This window comes from Mixophyes fleayi, chromosome 5, assembly GCF_038048845.1.
Source record: "Mixophyes fleayi isolate aMixFle1 chromosome 5, aMixFle1.hap1, whole genome shotgun sequence".
Taxonomy (NCBI): domain Eukaryota; kingdom Metazoa; phylum Chordata; class Amphibia; order Anura; family Limnodynastidae; genus Mixophyes; species Mixophyes fleayi.
Genome location: NC_134406.1, coordinates 77,007,825 through 77,032,815, shown reverse-complemented (window position 1 = coordinate 77,032,815; position 24,991 = coordinate 77,007,825). Strand labels below are relative to the sequence as shown.

Sequence of the window (24,991 nt, the reverse complement as noted above, 5' to 3'; positions counted from 1 at the left end):
AGAGGTAGTGTGATGCTCTGGCAATGTTCTACTGGGAAACCTTGGGTCCTGGCATCCATGTGGATGTTATTTTGACACATATCACCTACTTAAGCATTGTTGCAGACCAGGTGCACCACTTCATGAGAACAGTATTCCCTGATGGCAGTTGCCCCTTTCAGCAGGATAATGCGCACTGCCACATTGCAAATATTGTTCAGTAATGGTTTGAGGAACATGACAAAGAGTTCAAGGTGTTGACTTGGTCTCCAGATTCCCAAGTTCTCAGACCAATCGAGCATCTGTGGAAGGTGCTGGAAAAAAAACAACTTGGAGCCATGGAGGCCCCACCTTGAATATTTCTGCTTCATACACCGCGGAAATTGATTGCGCACAACTGTTATGTGCACATAAATACCCCTTCCTGAATAGAGCTGAGCAAAGCAGAAGAGTTAGGACAAAGTTAAGATGCTATCAGTCCATCAAAATCGCAAAACTTTCTCATCAAAACCAAAACAGTTGCTGCTGAAAATATGCTCTAAAACCGCAGTGGGTAGGAGAATGACTCAAAGGGCTACTATTTAAGTGGATTTACCCATAAGTCCTTTCTCCTTTTTTTGAGGATAATTTGCATATATTAGTGTAGTAGTGTTGCTTTTAGTTCTTCTTATCTCCTCTTCTCTACTTTTGCACACCTTGCTGCAGGCAAATAGTATATAAACTGTTGAGGTTTTACAAGCAAAAGCAAATTACAAAAAAACAAGAAGCACAAATGCAGTAATACTAAGAAATTAAATATAATACATAAATGTAATATGTAATGTATAGACAAGCATAATGTGTATTATAGAATATGCAGGAGATATATATAATACAATATGTGACAGACCCGGGCCTTATATTGAGAATATCGTGCCAACCCGGTCTGTCCTCAGTGGGCCAATTGAACAACCATGGCCCACTCTGTTATTAAATGCCGCCCGGTGGCCAGATCTGTTATTACTGTGGTGTCCAGAGAGGGAGGGGAGAGGCAGCTCACAGGAAGTGTGAATCAGCTGTGGACCCTGTGACATCAAAAAGTAGTGGAACGGGTTAAAAAAAGGAGGGTCAGGACCTTATCTAAAATCAGTAGGGGGTCTCTCCCTGTTTGCTAACTATTGTTCTAGCAAGTCTGCAACACAGTCTGAATGGCACCATCACAGCAAGGGGTGACCACTGATGTCATGCACTATTTCCACCCCGGTTACCACCCAAACTCTTCACACCACCAATCACAAGAGGACAGTGAGTGGGGGGGGGTGGTGAGAAGGGACCAAAAAGGAGCTGTCTGGGGGATGGGGGTTGTTGTTGGAGAATCTGGAGACAGCAAGGACCTGTTAGAGAGTAACCGTATTCTCGCAGGGCCTTAAAGGAATGCTTGAGGCAGGAGCTTCTTGACAGAGATCGGACAGTGTACCTCTAGGACTGATTCTGTTACCACTCCATCGGGAGACACTCGCAGATTCTGGGGAATTGGTGAGCCTACATCCGTAGGGAGACTGATACCCAGGGTCCCACCAAGCTGGTGGAGAGTTGGCCGAGCGGCTGGGATCAGCAAGATACACAGACCCACCTTAAGGATCAGAAACCCTGGCCCACTTGGATTGTCAGCTGTGGATTTTATTACCAGGAGTTTGGGCCTGCTAGGACTCTGTGCTTGGAGGTAACCTGCTGGGGATTTTGTTGGGGAGTTTTACTTGCACTGGTGATTTTCTGACACTTGATATATTTGGCGGGGGGAACAAGTTTCTCCTTGGGGAGCACTGTTGTATTTTACTAAGTGTGTGCACTTTGTTTAATAAAAGGGATTATTATTTCTTTCCTGTCTCCTTACCTGTGTGACCTGTGAACCTAGAGGACCGGGTATCTAGAGAGCTTTGGTAATAACCCCGGTGTCCTCACAATTTTGGTGGCAAGCAGTGGGGTCACACAGTCCCAACGTTTGGGTAGAGCGCAGGGACTCGTATCCAGATACGGTCAGGCTCTGTAAGGACACAAGGCAACAGTCTGTCAGCACCAGTGTTAGTAAAAAAAAAAACAAAAAAAAAAAAACCCTAGCTAGGAAGTCAGCAGGAATGGCCACAGAAGCAGAGCAGATCAGCTTAAAAGCCACAGAGAGATTCTATATGAAAGCAAGGAAACAACACTTGCAGGGGTTCTGCAGAACCAAAGGGGTGGACTTTGATGACACAGACGTGCGTGAAGTTCTGGTGGCCAAACTAATGGAATGGGAAAAGGCCCACCCTGAGGAGATGGAAGAGTCAGAGGTGGAAGAGGAGGAGGCCAAAGACCAGCCACAGAGACCCCCTAGTGGGACACAACCCAGACCACCGTCCGGCACTCCAGCAGTGCTGCAAGATTGGCTGACAGCACTGGGGGAAAGGGCAACCCTGCATGAAAGGGCAGCCGTACTCCAAGCAATGTTGGGGGTAGCATATGAGGTACCCCAGATTCAGAGAGTAGAAGGTCGGGGAGAGGCCCGGTTGAGACCTCAGCTGGGATATAGTGGAGTCCCAATTTTTAAAGAGGCAGACACAGACATTGATACCCATCTCCAGGTTTTTGAAAACTTGATGGGAGTCCATGGGATTGAGGAGGAAGAGTGGTCCAAATATCTGGGACCCAGCCTGACTGGGAGAGCGCTGGAAGCTTACCAGGCTCTAAGCCCTCACGAATGTGGGGATTATGGTACAGTGAAAAAGGCACTGATGGTAAAATTCCAGTTAAATGCAGAGACCTACAGATACAAGTTCAGGACTTTGAATAAAGGAGGGTCACAGTCGCACCAGGAATTTGCCAGCCAGCTACAGAGGGCCTGCGAGAAATGGATGGAAGGGAAAGGGGCCCGCTCCGCTAAGCAAATTAAAGAGCTCATTATGCTGGAGCAGCTGACTCTAAAAATGGCCCCAGAGATCCGGGAATGGCTGGCGGACAGAAAACCTGAGACCCTGGAGGAGGCAGCAGGGCTAGCTGATGAGTATGTGGTGAGTCGACCAAGATGGAGAGCCCCTAGTATGCCTAGTCAAGCAGCTGCAGGGAGGGGGAGCCGAACAATTCCAGCAGGTCTAGTGACACCGGGAGCCCCCTTTATTAGAGAGAACTCTGCCCGGAATCCAAGAGATGAACCAGCCCGATCCAGACCCTGGGACCTGAATCCAAAGAGGTGCTTTCGGTGCAACCAGGTGGGGCACTTCCAGAGAGATTGCCCCCGTACCAGAAGTCCGATCCCAGGAGCCAGAGCTGCACCAGTGGCCGCTGTACAGTATGCCCCAGGAGATTTTGAAATCGGCATTGAGGCCGAGCCACCCTGTCCTGATGTGCCAGAGGCAAGGGACGGGGTGTATGTGGTGAACCTGATTTTGGGGAAGGGGAGGCAGAGCCCTAGGAATATGCAGGGTCATCTACAGGACGTGTGGGTGGGGGACTGCAAGGTCCAGGGGTTGAGAGACTCAGGAGCATCCCTGACCCTGGTGGAGCCTGATATAATTAAAAGATCCCAAGTTATGGAGGGACAGCAGGTCCGGATTTCCACGGTGGGGGGCCATCTTGCAGATATTCAGGTGGCCCGGGTACATTTGGATTGGGGGGCGGGATTTGGAATGGTGGAGGTGGGCATTCTGGATGGACTACCAGCAAAAGTGATTTTGGGGAATGATTTGGGCCAGGGATTGGTCACTCACTTTGTGCAAGCTGTGACCCGCAGCCAGAGCCGAGCACAAGCCACAGCAGCACAAGAAGCCGCAACGCCAAGGAGACCACCAAGATTAACCCCGGCAACCAGAACCAAGGAGCCAGAGGCAGCACCGTTGGTGAGTAACCCAGAAATATCTGATGTTGTACCAGAAATTGATTTGGGGGAGGAGGACAGAAGGGAATTTAGGAAGGCCCAACAGACTGACCCATCCCTAGCCAAACTGAGGAGTGCAGCAGACGCTGGGGGAGGGGGAAGTGGCAGGCAGTAAAGTAGTGTGGGACAAAGGACTGTTATATAGGGTAGTCACCCCCACCCTAGATCAAGACCCAGGGACAGAAGTGAAGCAGTTGGTAGTACCATGGGCTTACCGGACCCATTTATTAGCGCTGGCCCATGACATTCCAGCAGCGGGGCACTTTGGGACCAGAAAAACGTTGGCCCGGTTGTTGCGGACTTTTTTCTGGCCTCAAGTCACCCAGGATGTGAAACGTTACAAAGCCTCCTGTGACACCTGTCAGAGAATAGGGAGAGCCCCTAAGAAAGTTCCACTACAATCCCTGCCTATAATTGAGGAGCCCTTTGCCCGGGTGGCTATAGATATCGTAGGTCCATTAGCCATCCCCAGTTACACCGGAAAAAGATTCATCCTCACCCTGGTGGACTTTGCCACCAGATACCCAGAGGCAGTAGCCCTGTCGTCCATAGACGCAGAGCATGTGGCCCAGGCTCTGGTGGACATTTTCAGCCGGGTAGGATATCCCAGGGAAGTGGTTACTGACCAGGGGACCCAATTCCAAGGGGACCTAGTCCAGACCCTATGGGAAAAGTGGGGCATTAAGCCCCTACGAACCACCCCGTACCATCCCTAGACCAATGGGTTATGTGAGCGTTTCAATGGAACGCTGAAACACCTCCTGAAGGCATATGTACAGTCTGAAGGGAGAGACTGGGACAGGGCCCTGCAGCAGTTCCTGTTTGCATACAGGGAAGTACCCCAGGAGTCCACCGGATACTCTCCTTTCGAACTTCTGTATGGCCGGAGGGTACGAGGCCCCCTAGACCTGGTTAGAGAGAGCTGGGAAGGAACATTCCAGGCCAATGAGCAGCCTATCCTTAAATATGTAGAGAAGATGAGGGAGAGGATGAAGAGAGTAGCGCAGCTGGCGCAAGGCCATTTAAAAGGAGCCCAGGCAAGACAAAAAGAGTGGTACGATGCCCACGCTCAGGATAGGAAGCTGAACGCAGGACAGAAGGTGATGGTGCTAATCCCAATGAGACGGAATAAACTTCAAGCCACCTGGGATGGCCCATACAAAGTGGTGAGGCAGGTAGGGCAGGTTAACTATGTAGTAGCGCTGGATGATGAGGAAACCTGGCTGAAAACCTTCCACATCAATCGACTAAAAGGTTATGTGGAACGGCAAGTGGCAGCAATGGTGGTGTGTTGTCCCCCCATGGGTCCCACAGAGGTAGACCCCCTACTGGAGATGATAGGGGAGGTGAGAGAGGAAAAGGGGGTGGAGACAGTGACAGTGGGGACGCAGCTAGGAGAGGGACAGAGGCAGGAAATGAGGGAGGTACTGGAGAAGGAGCAGGCCCAATTTACCTGTAAGCCCGGTCGTACCCACCTAGCCACCCACCATGTAGACACGGGGGAGGAGAAGCCCATAAGGCAGGTAGCATACCGCATGACCCCCGCTGTACTGGCCCAAGTACGGAAGGAGATAGAGGAAATGCTGGCCTTAGGAGTAATTAAGAAGTCAAATAGTCCATGGGCTGCAGGGGTGGTATTGGTCCCGAAGAAGGATGGGACCACCCGCTTCTGCGTGGACTACCGTAAACTAAATGAGGTCACCACCACTGATGCTTATCCCATGGCCCGAATAGATGAGCTACTAGACAGGCTAGGGGCAGCCAAGTTTGTGTCAACTTTGGATCTGAGTAAGGGCTATTGGCAAATTCCCCTCACCCCCGAGGCTCAGGAGCGGTCAGCCTTTATAACCCCACTGGGATTGTTTGAATGTACGACAATGCCGTTTGGGATGAAAAATGCTCCAGCCACATTCCAACGGATGGTTGATGACCTGTTGGGGGGGTGTCAGGAATTTGCCCAGGCTTACTTAGATGACATTGCCATCTTCAGCCAGACGTGGGAGGATCACTTAGTGCAGGTGTCAGAGGTCCTGAGGAGAATCAGGCAGGCAGGGTTGACCATTCGCCCAGACAAATGCTTCATGGGCATGGCAGAAGTGCAATACTTGGGGCACCGTGTTGGTGGGGGAATCATACGACCTGAACCGGCAAAAGTAGAAGCCATTGTTCAGTGGCCCCGACCCACCAACCAAAAGCAAGTACGAGCGTTCCTCGGGATCGCAGGGTACTACAGAAAATTTGTGCCGCAGTATAGCACTGTTGCCAGGCCCCTGACTGACTTGACAAAGAAAAAATACTCTAGACGTATAGAATGGACCCCAGAGTGCGAGGGAGCCTTTGACGCTCTGAAGGCAGCATTGACCCAGTCCCCAGTGTTAGCAGCCCCAGACTTCAAGAAACGATTTCTGGTACAGACAGATGCTTCAGGGTGTGGACTCGGTGCTGTGCTCAGCCAAGTGGGGGAGGATGGGCATGAGCACCCAGTAGTTTATTTATCCCGAAAGCTGGTGGATAGAGAGGTAGCCTATGCCACCATTGAAAAAGAATGCCTGGCCATAGTGTGGGCCCTAAAGAAATTACAACCCTACATTTATGGGCAAGAGTTCACAGTAATTACAGACCACAACCCCCTTTACTGGTTACAAAGATCTGCTGGGGAAAATGGGAGGTTATTACGGTGGAGTTTAGCATTACAAGGTTATAACTTTACTATCTCGCACAAAAAGGGAAAAGACCACTCAAATGCGGACGGACTCTCCAGAAGAGAGGAGGAGAACCCTTCATTAAGGAACCCACCGTGCCAAGGAGAACATCTGGAGCCCGACCACCAGACTCCAACTGTCCCCTTGATTTAATAAGGGGGAGGTATGTGACAGACCCGGGCCTTATATTGAGAATATCGTGCCAACCCGGTCTGTCCTCAGTGGGCCAATTGAACAACCATGGCCCACTCTGTTATTAAATGCCGCCCGGTGGCCAGATCTGTTATTACTGTGGTGTCCAGAGAGGGAGGGGAGAGGCAGCTCACAGGAAGTGTGAATCAGCTGTGGACCCTGTGACATCAAAAAGTAGTGGAACGGGTTAAAAAAAGGAGGGTCAGGACCTTATCTAAAATCAGTAGGGGGTCTCTCCCTGTTTGCTAACTATTGTTCTAGCAAGTCTGCAACACAGTCTGAATGGCACCATCACAGCAAGGGGTGACCACTGATGTCATGCACTATTTCCACCCCGGTTACCACCCAAACTCTTCACACCACCAATCACAAGAGGACAGTGAGGAGGGGGGGGTGGTGAGAAGGGACCAAAAAGGAGCTGTCTGGGGGATGGGGGTTGTTGTTGGAGAATCTGGAGACAGCAAGGACCTGTTAGAGAGTAACCGTATTCTCGCAGGGCCTTAAAGGAATGCTTGAGGCAGGAGCTTCTTGACAGAGATCGGACAGTGTACCTCTAGGACTGATTCTGTTACCACTCCATCGGGAGACACTCGCAGATTCTGGGGAATTGGTGAGCCTACATCCGTAGGGAGACTGATACCCAGGGTCCCACCAAGCTGGTGGAGAGTTGGCCGAGCGGCTGGGATCAGCAAGATACACAGACCCACCTTAAGGATCAGAAACCCTGGCCCACTTGGATTGTCAGCTGTGGATTTTATTACCAGGAGTTTGGGCCTGCTAGGACTCTGTGCTTGGAGGTAACCTGCTGGGGATTTTGTTGGGGAGTTTTACTTGCACTGGTGATTTTCTGACACTTGATATATTTGGCGGGGGGAACAAGTTTCTCCTTGGGGAGCACTGTTGTATTTTACTAAGTGTGTGCACTTTGTTTAATAAAAGGGATTATTATTTCTTTCCTGTCTCCTTACCTGTGTGACCTGTGAACCTAGAGGACCGGGTATCTAGAGAGCTTTGGTAATAACCCCGGTGTCCTCACACAAGACTACACAGTTGGAAGCATTTGTGGACAGGAAGAGAGGAGAAGACGGGAGATTGTAAGCTCTCAGGAGTTGAGGAAACTGCGCCAGAGAGCTTACCATCTAACTTATATATTATTATTATTATTATTATACAAAAGCTGTTACTCGTTGACGTGGATGGAACAACCTAGAACGCGCTGGAATAGATACAATGAGCAGGAACACACTGGAAGCTGAAATGACCAGGAAGACACTGGAATAGATGTAATAATCAGGATCACACTGGATGTATTAACTAGGGACACAGTGGTTTAATAGGAAATAAGAAGACACACACTGGGGGAGCCTGAAGTTGACGACTGGCAAGGTCAAGAGACTTCATAAACTTGCATCATCATGAGTGCAGAGCAGCATTGTAGTGGTAGGCAAATGTGGGGTGTATTGGCTGGAGTCCAATAAGATGGAAGTAAAGATTCAAATAGAATGAGCATGCACACTACTGAGCATGCCTGGAACTTTAAGATGGCAACTGACATCTTCATGAATTGTCGATGGTACCAGGTAGTGAAGAATCCCTCGGCACCATCTAGCAGAGAGTGTGCTGGACTCTGGCAAGTGTATCAGATGACACTTTTCTTACTTGGCTGCTTTGGTCCTCTGGCCAAAGAATTGATAGCTGGAAATGAAATGCCTGAAGTGCTATGTGCCCCAGGATTAGCATCCCAGGGGTACCTGAAACCACTTAGGAGTGGCTTTGCATATACATATAGGTTATTATTGGCGTTCAGTACTTCTTCTAGTCTGTTTATTTGGCTGATAGCTAGATCTCTACATAAAGAGCATTGGAAACAGCAACAACTTCAGGCTAAAAAAAAAGGATTTGTTAAAGGAGATGTCCACTTTTCATAATTACCTCTTCTGATTTAATGACACCCCATCCTGTTCTTGTTTTGGGAAGGTTCCTGCCATGAAAGGTTACCATAGGTTAAAAAATAGGCAGACTGGATGGGCCAAGTGGTTCTTATCTGCCATCAAATTCTATGTTTCTATCACTGAATCAAGTTGGACCCATTCCCACTGCATTTGAAATTCTCATTGCAAGCTGTTTACTGTGTTTGAAGGTTCCAGTGTGGTAATATGAGTTGGATAATGTAATGGGGACATGGCCCGACTGGCCACACCACTATTTGGCTCCTCTAAATCTTGTGGTTTCCATTGAGCAGGGCTGGAACGTTAGGAGTTTCTGGTGAATATTAGAAGTAGGAGATATGTTAAAGTAAATGTCTTCTTTAAAGCCTTTGTCCACAATACATAATTTTAACACATTGTTTACATATTATGATATGCAGAGTACACTTACAGTAACTTAGCCGTTCAGCTCTCCAGTTGTCTTACTGCAGAGGACTCCCTCAGCTGCTGTTTAACTGCTCCTTCACTAGCTCCTCCTCCCCACTGCATGCTGGGAGATGCAGCCCTCCGCTCCAGGGGAAGCATCCAAAACTCATGTGCAGCCCACTCGGGTCACTGGTGCCACAATGGTGTCAATGATTATAATGACACTCACACGCTGTATATGTCTACAACATTCCATTTCTGAGCAACTGGGAAGGTTACATTTTATTGACTATGGACAAGAGTATGCATCCCAAGGAAATGGCTTTACATGTTCCTCTTTGCTGCTTATTGGTGAATGCATCAAGTGCTGACATTATTCTCATATCTGTTGCTTATGGGCTAATTTTGCCTTTGTCCTTGTCATGAATTCCCATCACTCCCAGCTCTCTAATACTTTATACTGTATGCATTCATGTTGTCACTTAGATTGTATGCATACTTCAAGATATTAAAGCATTGCCTAGTAAATGTAGCACTCTATGTCCTACAGAGTAGTCTGATCTGAATACAAAACATATTCCTATTACTATAAAGATTTTCAGTTCCTTTATGGCTGTTCAAAAATTGCATAAAACTTGGCAGGAGTAGAACTCCGATACCATTCCCAGAACTTCACGTTCCTGTCTTGGGTTATTTTGTGTGCATTAATTCACTGCTATACTGCTGCCAGAAAGATCAGAGAACAATCCAGAGGGGAACAGAGAAATTTTCCTTTCATTCAAAAGAGTAAAGGAAGAATTTAGGTTAGGAAGCTCTTATAGGTTGCCCAACCAGATGCATAGCTCCAGAAATATGCAGATGACCATTTTGTCAGCCTAAATACAAAGTCTTTAAGCAATCATTTGTATTTTAATTACTGGTTATTATAAGTTAAGTGTTATTATAATGAACAATAGTATTTCATATATATGGAATTTTTAATATGACATTGTTTATTCATATACTATATCCTATATAGGATATATATGTTACACAGCACTGTACACATAATTGTTCAAATACATTTTCTCTGCCTTGTCAAGTTTACAATATATTTTGGTTGCACGGGATGCTAAGAGACACTTGTCCAAAGTCACAACAAGCTGACTCTGGTATTTAAACCACTGTCTCCAACATATTATTATTATTATTATTATTATTATTATTATTATCGTTAATTTAGAAGGCGTCGGAGTACTTCACAGTTCCGGACAATGGGGAAAGTGGAGCGGATATAAACCGGGGATATACAAGTTAGACAAATATTAGAAAAAAGGGTAGAGAGGGCCCTGCTTGTTAGAGAGCTTACAATTTAGTGGTAAAAGGGCAGAGCTTAGACAAGAGAAGCGAGTGTATTTCAAAGATTGTGATAGTAGGAGGGTGTACCATGTGAGTAGTATAGGTGGGCGTAGGGTAGGCTTTAGCAAAGCGGTTTGTTTTCAGAGTGTTTAAACATCTGAAGGCTGTGGAAGACTCTGGACAATAGCTGTGGTAGAGAACTCCATAGCTGGATAATGACACATGAGAAGTCTTGTAGGCGGAGTCAGAGCTGATTATGAGAGAGGAGGCAAGATGTAGGTCAGAGTTTTATTTAAGAGAGCATGAGGAAGTGTATTTTGGGATGAGGTATACCAATATAAAATCAATTACAATTCCGTAACAAACAAAAAAAACTATTAACCAGTACAGAGCAAAAAAGACCATTAAGGAGGTTGTCTCCTAATTAGTCATTAGGCAAATACATTAGAAAATAAGGCTTTGTCACTCCAGTACTTTTATTTGGAGGTAGACTTCAGTTATGCAGAATAAATGATCATGGGGTCCCACTTTAAACAAATGGGGACACAAGTTTTAGGACACAACCTCCTTGTTAAACATATCTGCCAAGAAGGTCATAATGCTGCTATTAAAGCCATTGTGGTACTATATTAGGATTGGAGTGTTTTAGCTACAGTTTTATATGATGTACAAAACAAGGTTCTTTCCTGTAGACAACCCAGGGCTAGGTAAACATAAGGGCCAATGGTTAGGTGGCACCTAAAATTACTCATCCAGTGTTTTCAATGTCATTGCGGCACCCCCACATGGAACACTGGTCATGGACATGAAGGAGACCCGGCCAGTATCGTCTTACACGTGAAGCACCAGCTGGCAGCTTCTCCATGTCAGTGTTACGTTGAGAGTGTAGTGCTGAGCTATGATGTCACAGCCAAGCACCACACTCCCAGTCTGAGAAGCAGAGGATGTTAACCCTACCTCCCGGTTGCTAAGATAAGAAGCAGCAGGAGTGGGGACACAATGCACCAGGGGGGGCATCACTTCCAGTTATGTAAGGGAAGGACACCGACCCTGTTGACTAATAATTATTTTGGAGCCAGTAGTTGTAAATACATTCAATTTTATTTTCTCTATGAAACAAGTACCTTAGTATCACCTTACGCTGGAAAAAGCAAACATTTTGTGCCTTCTCCACAGTGCAGTATGTGCAAGTTTTAATATATATCTATGATCAAATTGATTGACTGTTGTACAGTGTGGCCTCATTCTGACATGTTAAAATCTGATCCAGTTGGATTGTGATCCAGTTGGATTGTAATCCATTTGTCAGGGTGGAAAAAAAAATCCCATGACCTCCACAGGTTCCTGTATCTCTCTCTTCAGCCAGTCTTAGCAAGACAAATCTAGATTCAGCTGTGTAAAGAACCAGCAAGCACTTAGACATGTATGATTCCGGCACCCAAACAAAGCAAGCTATACTGGCCAGTTTCAGCCAGGGCTCCTTCAAATCAGGATTATGTGTCAATGACTGACTTGTAAAATCATGTTATTACAATGCCTGTTTGTTAACTTTTGGTGCATTCCCCGTCATTAGGAGCAGCTGATTTGTCAGTTTGTGTATTCTCTCTGTTGTTTGCAGTAGTTTATCTAAATATCGTATCACAGTAAATACGTATGCTGTAGCTGTAGCTATTACCTTTCCAGATGTTTGGGGATTTTTTTCAAAAAAAATAAGAAGAATTTTATTTATATAGCACTTTTTTCCTAAATACAAGAACACATGATGCAAGGATGGTGGAGCTTGGGAGTGTTAAATTGGTTACAATGGGCAAGATAAGAGATATTTAAAAACAAACATACAACAACAAAATGTATAGAAAAACAACTAGGATAAGAAAATAAGGCATGCAAAAGTGACATAAAGAACAAATTACTTGCGAATTCGATGAGACCAAAAACAGACGTGAGACAGAGAGTAAAGAGGCCTTGCTTTTGCAAGCTAACAATCTAGAAGGAGGGGGATGTCATGATATTTGGAAACTTGTGGAAGTGGGTCCACTCAGTGCAGGCTACAAGTGCATATTTTGATCCAGAATGTGCTCCTCCTCCTCCTCAATTAGGTGATATAGATGCTCATTGTGCTGATGAAAAGATTTCATGTCCCCAATTTCCATAACAACAGCTAAGATCCAGACATTATTTCTTTATTCAGGCATGACTTGAAAGTTAACGTTAAAACATCAGCACATTTTTTTTTTTCAGTGTGTAATTTATTAGTATATAATTGTGTTGCTAAATTTCCTAAATAAGTTCTCCCTGTTATAGTAAAGGTTGACCCTTTAATTCAGGAACCTTGAGACTATTTTGTCTTCTAAGTGATGGCTTTCTGGATTTTGGAAAATTTGAAGGGAGAATTTTGCTGACTGGCCTGTGTCAGACTACAGAATGTCTACTAGCATTAGACAATTCCCAGGAGCTCAATAGACAACACTTGGGTATCAGATAAACACACGATGAATGCTTTTGTCACAAACAATGTGAATGGTAAAGTAATCCTGGGAAATAAATGGTGGCTTAGAAAATTCTGAATTAACACGATAATGAAGAAGATTGAATGCATTATTGTAAGCAGGGCCATCAAGAAGCAGTTTGGGCCCCATTGTAGAAACTCCTTGTGGTTTCTTTGCAGGTTCTGTATACATGCAGGCTGACTCCTCCTCCTTAACATCATCATGTCACATCACTGCCTCATGATTACAAGAGGCAGCATCATTAGTGGCTCATGACTGTCACGTGACTTGTGTGTTCCTCAGCATATGTCCAGCAACATCTACCGGATACCCTCCACGCACACCCCACTCTCTCTCCTAAAATGCATCATGACCATGTACCCTATCTGTAAGCGGCAGATTGCAAGTATTGCCCAGATTTGCTGTGTGGTGATATTTGGAGGTATGGTTAAGGACCAAACTGCAGATTTTCATACAGCTCCAGTAGTGCACAGGTCCTTGCATCCGGTTATCTACAAGAACTGGAAGGGAGACACAGGATTATGTCCTGGCAAATGTTTTCATGGTGCTCCTGAAAGTGTATTATGGTTCTGGACAGCACTTCATTGTGTATTACACATTTTATGCAATGAATTAAGCTTATGAAGTGCCGCAGTGATGTCGATAGTTCTCCATGTGTGGACCACAGCTCAACTGATTTTCCACCTTTTTAACTTCTCCATTTCCCCACACAAGTACATCTGCAGGTGTAGGGACCTTAGTCCCTGCTCAGTCTCTTTATTGATCTTGCAGCAGTTTAGGCGCTGACCCAGTAGAAAGGAGAGTTGGATCCTGTTTCTTTGGGCACAGTGGTCTACTAATTTGGCGTCAGCGTCTAATCCATCCCACCTTTGACACTCAGAGACGATTACAGATGCAGGCCAGCAGAAGCCCCACTAATTTTATTCACCACAGTACTTGTGTGTCTGAAAGGGTTGGGAGTTTACAAAACCTAAGTTAGGCAGATGGAAAACACCTTTATGACATTTGGAGCACAAGGCACAATTGTGTTTCATAACCCACACTTCTGTTGGTGATCTGTTTTATCTTATGGTTTGTCTTTTAATGGATTTTTGTCTTTGAACTTTACAACAGTGTATTTAAAATGTCCTTGAAAAACAGCAGTTCTCTTACACTGTTGACCATGATTAATTCCTTACGGTGGTGTTAGGTCGATTTTATTAGAGAGGTACATGGGTGTAGCTAACCCAGGAGTAGGAAATGATTGAGTAGTTCTATAGTTATATTATTTGTAACCTTGTGCATGTGTAATACTAAAATGTCTTATGTTCCTGGTTTTACTTTTACATGTTTCAATAAATAAAAAAATATTATATTTTTACAACAGAAGTTAAAGCATAGTTGCCTACTTTACTGCAATGTCCGGGAGACTCCCTAATTTCTGGGAGTCCTCCCGGAGTCCCGGGAGAGCAGGCAATTCTCCCGAAAACCTGCCACCTCTGTAAATTAAACGGAGGGTGCAGGAGTCATCATGACCCACCCCCTGTTTTTATTGGTCCAAAATAGTGATGACCATTTTGGGGTCTGGGCTAACGACAGGATTCTTTGAGCCCCGCCCCCACACACCCACCTGCCTCCCGGGAAACGACTTGCCTATGTTGGCAAGTATGAGATAAAGGCTCACTGATCTTTTACACTACACCATTCAAGATAACTATTTTAAAACTGTCTGGTATTAAATCTAATAGCACTTTACAATGCATGAAATGATGATTTGTTATGAAGCCCTTATTTCGTATGTTGCCTTTTGACACAGAGTAAACCTTTTTATGAACTGCTGATGCAACATCAAATGCACATATTATGAGATGGTATTACACCCCAAACCAATTATAAATAAAAGAAGAAAAACACACACGTATATTATATATAATATATCCGTATAATAATTTTATCCTAATACTATTGTCTGGCAAAGTTGAGTTACATTTTTTGCATTTAAATTCCAGTACTGTAGCTTGCCCTGAGTGTTAGTCTCTCTTGAGGGCTAGCCTCTCTTGAGGGCTAGTCTCTCTTGAGGGCTAGTCTCTCTTGAGGGCTAGTCTCTCTTGAGGGCTAGTCTCTCTGTCGGCTACACTGTTGGATAATCTTGACTACATAGAAACCTGCTGATTTGGTTGGAAGATAACTTATAGGTCGATAACATTCATTTTGTACCCAAATTTATGGACATGTTAATCTGATAGTATCAGTATTATACATGGCAAATTGTTTTGGAACCGTGAACTGCCCCAATATCCTCTTGTGTGTAGTCATAAAGCAACTGCAATATCACGGCTTTCTTTACAATTTTAACCAATGTTAAATCTCCTCCTTTTTTATTGTGTAAACTTTTTTGTTGCCTTGCAGAGAATAGTTTATTAGATGCATACACATGCATCCAATGGTCATCTGTCGTTTTATTTTACTGGTCTGTCAACTCAAGAAGAAAAAAAAAAAAGATAAAATGTAGCACAGAAATAAGCCACACAATAGCATATTTTGAATCACATGCAAATTATGTGACATCATTTACTGCTTCCTCATAACTTAATACTACTTGTTTCAGTTTCGTCAGCGAAACCACTTAGTACTTATTAGTATCAACATTTGCAGGGTTTGTCTAAACAGCAGATGAGTTTGCTAACCATCAATTTGCTAACAGGTGATTTTAAAGTTTTAAAGATACAGGCCCTGATTAATCTTCAAATGCAATGTGAGCACAACTTGCATTTAAAGAACTGCACGTAACTTGTACGCCCTTATTCAAATACAAGCGGATCTCATGATACCTTTCCATTTGAATCTGGGTATAAGTACACTCTGGCTATATGTTACTTGCAGATGTAGACAGAACACATGCAAAAAAATATATATATTAAAGAAATGACCAATTCATAATACAATAATCGTTAATAAAAATATGTTTTGAAAATGTTTTTTTTCATTTTCTTCTTTCATTAAATACATAAATCGGGATGTTCTTAATGCGCCTGTACATACAATCCATTTTTACAGTTTCACTTCCTTGCATACACATGTTCTGTGCTATCTAGTGGCATGCATACGTGTAGTCATCACTATCAGTCGACCCTTATACCTGCCCTGTAGCTGGTACAAATGATATGGCTAAAACACACGCACGTACAAGATGTCCAGACCTTGAATCGGCCCCATCCCCATTGGCACTCCCTTATTATTCATTGCCTACATTCATCTGCCCCTTGCCAGCCTCATTCTGCCCTTCAAGTTGTAGGCCGTTGTAAGTGTCATTTGTGTTCGCACAAGAATGGCGTTCATTGGTGCAAAGTGCGTTTCTCAGCGTGCATAGAGCAATTTCAAGCAAGATACTGCACGCAAAGGTATTCACACCCGAAGATGAATCAAGCCTATAATTATAATCTATGCAATAACCTTTAAATAACCTTTCTTTTTACTTGCTATGTCATATATTTGGTTTTAGTTGCACTTTACAATGCTATAAATAATCTCCTGAATTAGGCACCTCTGTTGCCAGTTGTGTGGTCTCTAACTGCATATAATCAGAGCCGAATCCAATTTCCTCACCTCAGTAATCAAACAATAATATCAGCAAATGAGCTTTAGATATCTCCTCACTGTCTGAGGTTTACGATCACAGACAAATAAGTAGATATTAAGCTGGGTGGAGAAGACTTTTCTTATTACCTATATTATCTTATAGGGCACCAAAGCAAAGACATATGAACGCTTCATATCGGTAGAGACAACATTAATCACAGAGATATGAGCAGGCAGGTTGGAAAGCTATAATATAATATAGTCCCATCATTGTGCTTGGGAACAACAGCTTACATCTTCCTATTCCAATATTCATCTACATATTCCTATTCCAGTAGTCATTCTTCTACTGTCACATTTTTATATCATTCCTGTCTTGGTTAGTTGACCGTTATTTCAGTGTTCTACTTTACCTGTATATAGGTAATGGCAAATATCCTGATAATAGTAATATGATCCTAGTACCTTCTGAATATTATCAAATAAATGAATCAAGGTCACCTGAAGACATAGTAACACACACAATTAAGATTCTCTGCTCTGAGTGTAGTGGTGTCAACTGCCGGAATTGCAAACTATTACAGCTAGTGTATTATATGGACATAAAGTGTACGTATTGATAAGGGATAAAGTCTTCTGAATTCTATATTACATTTACATCAGATGTGGACACTTCTCAAGCAGAGGGAAGCGTGTCCTTTGCAAGCTTTTATATCTTTTAATAGCATCTGTTAAACAATGTAATGATATATTCTCTTTACACTTTATTTTGCTAGACCTTTCTCATGTCCTTTAAGCCTAAAGGTAAATACGTTTGTCCTTATGTCACTAAGGCTGGGTACACACTAGTGTTTTCAGCCAGTTATCTGGCCAATCACCTGATAAACATTGCATTAGTGTGTACTCTTAGACATGAACAATAGTCCTTCCAAAGCACCAACCATCGTTTGCTTTGATTGTTCAGCAGAACTATAAATCTCGTTCAGCTATGGAACGACATCCTTCCTATAATACACTCACGCTCAGGATCTCCATAGAGTTTACAGAGAAATGATCTTTTCAGCTAACGGTTATGACCGTTTAAGAGCAAAGATCTGAGAGTAAATTTTTTAAAACATGTATAGTGTGTGTACGTATGCTGATCGGGACTAATTTTTTTGCAGTCATTCGTAAGATCGCTATAGATAGCATATTGGTACCCAGCTTAAGAATACTTCTGTTCAGACCATGTCAACCTTTGACACCCTTCCAGTTGAATTCTGAAGAGAACAGAATTGGACACCTATTTACCTTACTAAAATATAACTATATTGTATTGCTTAATTGACACAATATTAACCATAAACAGTCAATATTGTGTCTTATCAGGTTGGCTTCCACATCAGTATACATGGATGTGACACCACTGAATTCATCTGTTCCATTTAATGTAATTCATGAACACAACTACTTTAAAAATTGTGAATCATTGATCAATTCTGTAGCCTATAAGGGACAGGGAAAGCTTGGGTACAACACACTGAACCTGAGCTCCATCTACCATTAACACCTCTGTGTATACAATCATTGTGTGTTGTAAGGTTTAATAACCATTATATTTTAGGCTGGCTGTGTTCCATTGGCCATGCAGATGAGTTGTCACAAAACTGTTAATTTCTATTTACTGTGGTAACCCTGAGTTTGCAGTCTGGTAACAATATAATTGCACAACATGCCTAGTATTATCACCCTGTGAAAGAAGTTTCAGAGCATCGTCACAATTTTATTTTTAGCAGCATATTATTTGAAAATATGTTTCCTTATATGTTTGTTTTTCTTTAACAGGATTTAAGTGCCCAGTCTGCTCAAAGTTCGTTCCCACAGATGAAATGGATTTGCACCTCGTGATGTGCTTAACAAAGCCAAGAATAACATACAATGGTAAGTATTGCTAGTTCCTAGATAATAATAAATTGTACATTAATGAAGTAAAACATACAAGAGTATTTGACAAATTATTTGCAAAGCTGTTAGGAAAATTATTTCATTGCAACGTATTAGTTGCCTAAACAACAATGAAGGCAGACATTTTATGGGCCAAACAAAAACTATAGGCCAGACAAAAGCCTATCAATTCACGGTGTGCTTCATATCTCAGCAATCTAATGAGATCAAAGTGCCACATGCTTTATATACAGCATATCCCTGGTTCTAGTGATAAAATGGCATACTCTATTAATATTGATTTACCACACAAAATGGCTCCCTTCACTCAGTAGGTGATGGGTACACTTTGTTTTGCATAGTGATATGGTTTAGAGTTCCTCCATTTAGACTTTCGTTTTTAATATAGTTCTTTTATCTTTATTTTTACACAATGTTTACTTATTCTGTTCTTTGCTTACACATGACTTACCCAATCTTACAAGCTTCTATGAACCTTACAGCACAGAAGATGTTGCAAAAGTTGAAGTGAAACAAAATCCCAGACGTTATCATAGTGTGACTGGCCATCTTTGCTGCTAATGGGTTTCCTCGCTCCAAATATTGGAACTGTTAAATGTAAGCCAAAATCAAATTTTAAAAAAAAACCACTCAGAATCGATCGGTATGCTCAATTCACTTCGTCACTTCACTTATAGGTCCTTTTTGGTCCACAGGTCAAATTTATACAATGCTTAAGTGTCAATTTGTTTTGACCAATGTAGAAAGTATTTCTAGTATTAAATATAGAATATAATTGCTTTGGATATTACAGACAATATGGCTAATTTATTACCATTGCACTTATGTAACAAATTTGTACCAAGCTATAGCAACCAATCGGATATTTGCTTTACCTGTATAACTTGCTCTAGATGGGTAAAATCTAGTTTCTGATTGGCTACTGTGCACTTTTTGCACCTAAATGCAGTGCTAGCATGTAAGCAGTAATGGTAAATATGAACTAAATCTGCTATCTGGCACTCACATTTTAAAGCAGCAATCCCATATAGAAGGCTTTTCTTTTCTTAAATGGTAAGTAAAGTACTTTTTGAATGGCCTGAAAAAATAAATGTTGCAGCACGGACAGGGCTCATTTCTCCCAAACTGCGGGGATCTTGGCATGGAACACCTATGGTACTGCTGGTTGAGAAGATGGAACATTGGATAAAAATTACATGATAACATAAGCTACTTATTACTATTACATATTTTAAAAATAACAGAAAATAATGGTCCTATTCACAGTTACTTATAAATGTGATTGCTGCATTAACCCAAGACTCACCCATGTCCTTGTCATAACCAAAAAAATAGCAATTTTTCTGCTACGATCCAGTGGTGCTGTTGCCGTTCTCTTTTGCATTTTATCAAAATATTTAATAGATGAATGAATGTTACTTATATTGACCCCTTGTCTCCTTTGTAGTCTGTGACCAGACACATTCTAGCATTTTTCGTAATACTTTTTTTTATTGTGTAGGGTATCCGAGTGAATTTTAGGTGTGGAATAGGTCTTGGTTTTGAAAACATTTGACATACAAGCTGTTAAGTTATTGTTTTTATTTTTGCAGTAAAATATAGGTGATGACCTAGATTAGCTCAGTCAAAGACTCACTTCCTCTCTTCACCCTTCACAGCTCATCTCTCACCTATTCTGTCACTTGTTATATCTATGCTTATTATGATGGTACCCTAAAATGGACATTTAGCACCATTATTTCTCAGCACCTTCACAAAGTGAGTCTATTACAAGAAAGGTACAAGAAAGGTAGCATAAAGGGAAAGCAACTTTGTCAGTATCAAAAGTTGAAACCGTAAATTTGTGCTTACACATTTCTGGTTTAAACCAGGTGGCATATGAAATCTACCTGCACGGCAGCCTTTTACTATAGGACAATTTGTCATGCCCACATCAGCACTGGGCAACAGGCGGCCCCCTGAAACTTCGACAATCCCCCGTCCCCCAGCTGGCTGCTCCCCATCTTATCAGAACTGGAGCAGCTGACTTCCGCGTCATATGACCTCCTCTGCACAGTGCAGGGAGGTCATGTGGTATATCCGCCGAGCAGGGAGTACACTGCCCTCCTTCCTCTATGTGGTCCTTTGTAGGCTGGAAGGCCGTGCAGAATAAGCTGGATAGAGAACGCTTGTGTACACAGGGGCTTAAAAAATAATTACATTAATCTGAATGATACAGGGCACATTTTCTCTGAGCTATTGATTTGGGGCTTTATTATCTTGATAATATTGCAGGTTTTTGTGGGGATTTTTTTTTTGTGTGTGTTTTTTTGTTTTCATCATGTCCAAAAAAGGAAGCAAAATGTGTGTTATTACATTTTTCTTTACTAGTCTAGGGCACCGCTAGCAGTGGTTTGGGCATTGGCACTGGAGATGCAGAGGATATCCTAGGTTTGCAGTTAGCATAGAAAATTGGTTAGAAGATGATTACATAATTGAATATAAGCTGTAATTCTGGTGTATGTAATTATCCTAAAGTGTTTTGCTAAGCCAAATGTAAGATCTTCCTTGAGAAAGAAGTCCTTCAGAGCAGACACTAATATTGATCATTCCAAAATGTCAACGTTTTCTGATTTAATAGAATGACAGTCATTGAAGTGTAACTTTCACACTTTCGTAATTATTTTACAGCCTTTGAAATAAACTGAGGAAAACGTTTGTATATTTTCTAGACGATTAGCTGCCTTATAGTAATTAATGGTGAAATTGAACAGATGTTCATGTGTTAGTTATAAAATTGATGAGGAGAGGTAATGGCTAATGAATATGAATTGACAAACTTTGGTAATACAATGGTGTGAATTTTCACCTTTTCCACATGAGCACCAGCATCACCCATTAGCCATAGAAATTAATGTTCTTTACCATAATTGTCTGAATGATTATGTGAGTTTATAGTGAGATTACCTCCGCCCACAGGACATTCCCATCAACTACTAATTTGCATTCTGTCTGAGACAAGACAGAACATCCTCCTGGACTACAGTGGGGGCGGGACTTAATGATGCAAATTTGGGTCATTAAACCCCACCTCCACCGTAGTCCGGAAGGATGCCTCCTCTACCAGGAGTGTAGGCAAGGATAATGTTAGATTTTTCAGTCTTGCCTGATAGGTATGATTTAATGTAAGTCATTTTAATGTCGAGGTTCCAATGGTAACCTCATATAAAAATATACAATGTAAATGTGCTTTCATTTTATTTCTTTCCATATATATTTTTCTTATTTTATGGCTTGAGCATTGAGTGAATATGTTGTCCAGTTAATTTTTCTTCAATATTGCAAAGTCTGATGACCTATAAATAGCACGGTTAACTTCCTAATTAAAGCTGATGCGTAAGACATAAACCATATACTTCCCTTCCTGTTTCGCTGGAGTCAGCTAACATTTTTCAGAATCTGCTTGCCTTGGATAATCAAAATGCCTAAGTGCCAGGGTAGATTACCATTTGCAGAACTCACTTAATGAGGAATCTACTTAAATTGAAAGATTATGAATAGAGCTATAATAATCAAAATTAACTGATCTTTATTTTGAATTCTTTTGTCAAATGTAATTTTTATCAATTACACCGCTTGTAAGCTCTAATTTCCATAAACAGAGTTTAGTTACATTGTTTAGTTTGAGAGTAGAAATGGATTCACAATGCTAAAACAGACTTGTACATTTTTGTAAGCAATAGGCAGAACGTCACTGTCATTCTGACCATTTTTTCCTCTTCCCCTTTGATCCTTATTCATCCAGAATAAACTGGCTGCTACTCCTCCTAGGAGCCAATATTGGGAGAGGCCAGACAGTGGGAAAAAGCGTAAATGAATAAAAATAAGTGTTATTTTAAATGTGGTCTATGTCATCATCATCATCGTCAGTTATTTATATAGCGCCACTAATTCCGCAGCGCTGTACAGAGAACTCACTCACATCAGTCCCTGCCCCATTGGAGCTTACAGTCTAAATTCCCTAACACACACACACAGACACAGACAATAATAGATTAAATATTCTAAGGCTTTTGCTACTGCCACCACTGGACTTCTTTGCGACATCCAGAATTGCGTCCTTCTGGGTAACTCACTGCTAGTGTACCCCCTTGCTGGTACACCTGGACTGATGCCCTTGACCTCTTGCCTTCAGATTAGGGTTGCTGTGGATGGTTCCCCTTGGCCTGTCACACTGGTCAGAGCTGCAGGTAGCGGGAAAAGCATTGGTACCGGAACACTGGGTCCCAACCTGAGAACAGCCGGATAACGGATTAGATTGGTCTAATCTGTGGTTACAGGAATTATAGGTAAGTAGTCGTCAAAGCAGGATCTTGATGTTTTATTAGCTCAAGTAGCTTTTATAAGGACAGTTAAATGCCAGTTTGTGGTACTAGCGATCTTTCAAGAGTTACAGATGGAATGATGATACATTACATGGTCAAACAGGGCCATTTTTATACACATTCTGGCACACCTTGGCAGGGTGCAACACCGCCAACCGAATCCTAGATGGCTCCGTAAAGACTGATAAATCACATTCAGTAATTACCATCAGGATGTAATATATCCTTTAACCGTGGAGCTAAACCAATTTAAGCTTTAACAAAATTTACATCAATCTCTTGATTTCCTAAAACTGGGTGTTAAGTCCTGTATTACATGCATCCTGAGCCTACATTGTTCAGACAGGTTCCTGTCTCTCTAACAAGACATGACAACAGGTAATGGACCTCATACTGGACCTTCAGGATGTGTTGGACACTCACACATCAAAAGGTCTAATTAGCATGGGGAATTTTCTTTAGAAAAGTTATACAAATCCAATTTCCTCCTCTGGTATACTGTCTCAGCAATAAATACATTTCCTATTCAGAACACAATATAATAAAAATCAGTACATTTGCAATTATATAAATTAGCGCACTGCGCTAATAATTTAAGTATATTTATACAATAAGTTATTTATAAGGGATCCAGCCACAATAGGTTTTTATGCAACCACATATTATTATTTCATAGTAGCAAGCACATGTTAAGATAAATCTACATTCAACACTTAACATGCCTATTGTGCTCACCAGTAATTGCCTCCCTCACTGGTTGAAGGTCAACACTTACACATTTCACTGAATCAAATGCAAGGCATGCAATGTATTTGGTAAATAATAGGTTTATGTCCTGGGGCCTGATTCATTAAGGATCTTAACTTGAGAAACTTCATATATTAGTCTCCTGGACATAACCATGTTACAATGCAAGGGGTGCAAATTAGTATTCTGTTTTGCACATAAGTTAAATACTGACTGTTTTTTCATGTAGCACACAAATATCAACTTTAAATTTCAGTGTACAAATAAGCTATCAAGTATTTGTGTGCTACATGAAAAAACTGTCAGTATTTAACTTATGTGCAAAACAGAATGCTAATTTGTACCCCTTGCATTGTAACATGGTTTTGTCCAGGAGACTGAAATAAGAAGTTTCTCAAGTTAAGATCCTTAATGAATCAGGCCCATGTTTCTGTACTGACAGAAACAAAACCAGGGGGTCATGTTTGTCTCCCCCTTTGTCTGCTTTCTGCCATCTACCAGTTCTTCTGGCCTGGCCTTGGAAATTGATGCTAGGTCATGCCCTCAATCTCTTGTAGTGTGAGATTATCATACTTGGAAATGATTGACAGGACAGCTTTGGGAAGAATAACACTGGTTTTACCAAGATTTATGTCCCCTTTTTTTTCTACTAAATAACCGTATTTATCTTTGTGTTTATTATCATGCGTGGAAGCTGCCATATGACTTAATAGAAAACTTAAAAGTAAAATATAATATATACCTATGTCTCCTAATGTACAGTATGTTGTTCCCTGAAGTACAATTTGTCTCAGGCTAATTTATTTCTGGCTTGTTTTATATTGCTAAGGGTATCCTAACAAGAAAATCAATAACCATCTGGATAAAAATGTTCTTTCCTTCTAGCCAGATTGACTAAGTACATAGCAAGTAATAAGTCTATATCGCTACTGATACAATGTCTTCCAATATGTTACAGTCTGTCTAGTAAGAATGAAAAAAATATTTTTATTATCATCTATATTATTTATTTTGGTTGCTGGTTTATTACATTTATATGGCTATCATCTTTTGTGTGTTTTGCTTGGAAGGGCATTGAAGGACTACTTAAAAATGTACAACCTGTTTAAAATGATTTAATCATAATCTTGCTTTTGCGATGACTGTTAATAAGATTGCAGTAGATTGGTAAGCTTCCTTTGCATTATGTATATAGGTTTATATTTGGTAATTATTTAAAATCCTATATAAAAAATTGATAATTTCCTGTTATCTGGAGCCATTTTTTAATTTATGCCATTTGTAATCTATTTTCCCGGAGACCAGAAAATTTTAATTGCTTCCAAAAGTGACTCGAATACATTGTCTTCTCCGACTTCCAGTTTCCAAATTAATACGACTTCCAATGCTGCCTCGTGGTTCCTCTATGTCGTTTATT

The 24,991-nt window shown here is 41.8% G+C and overlaps 1 protein-coding gene across 1 annotated transcript in view; it reads left to right on the top strand.

Annotated features, from left to right (window-relative positions):
• ZNRF2 (zinc and ring finger 2) overlaps positions 1 to 24,991 on the top strand; it is a 97,593-nt gene that overhangs the window by 62,229 nt on the left and 10,373 nt on the right. The window contains exon 2 of the mRNA XM_075212418.1: positions 18,344 to 18,439. Coding sequence (XP_075068519.1) covers positions 18,344 to 18,439 — 96 coding nt within the window. The remainder of the gene's footprint in view (positions 1 to 18,343; positions 18,440 to 24,991) is intronic.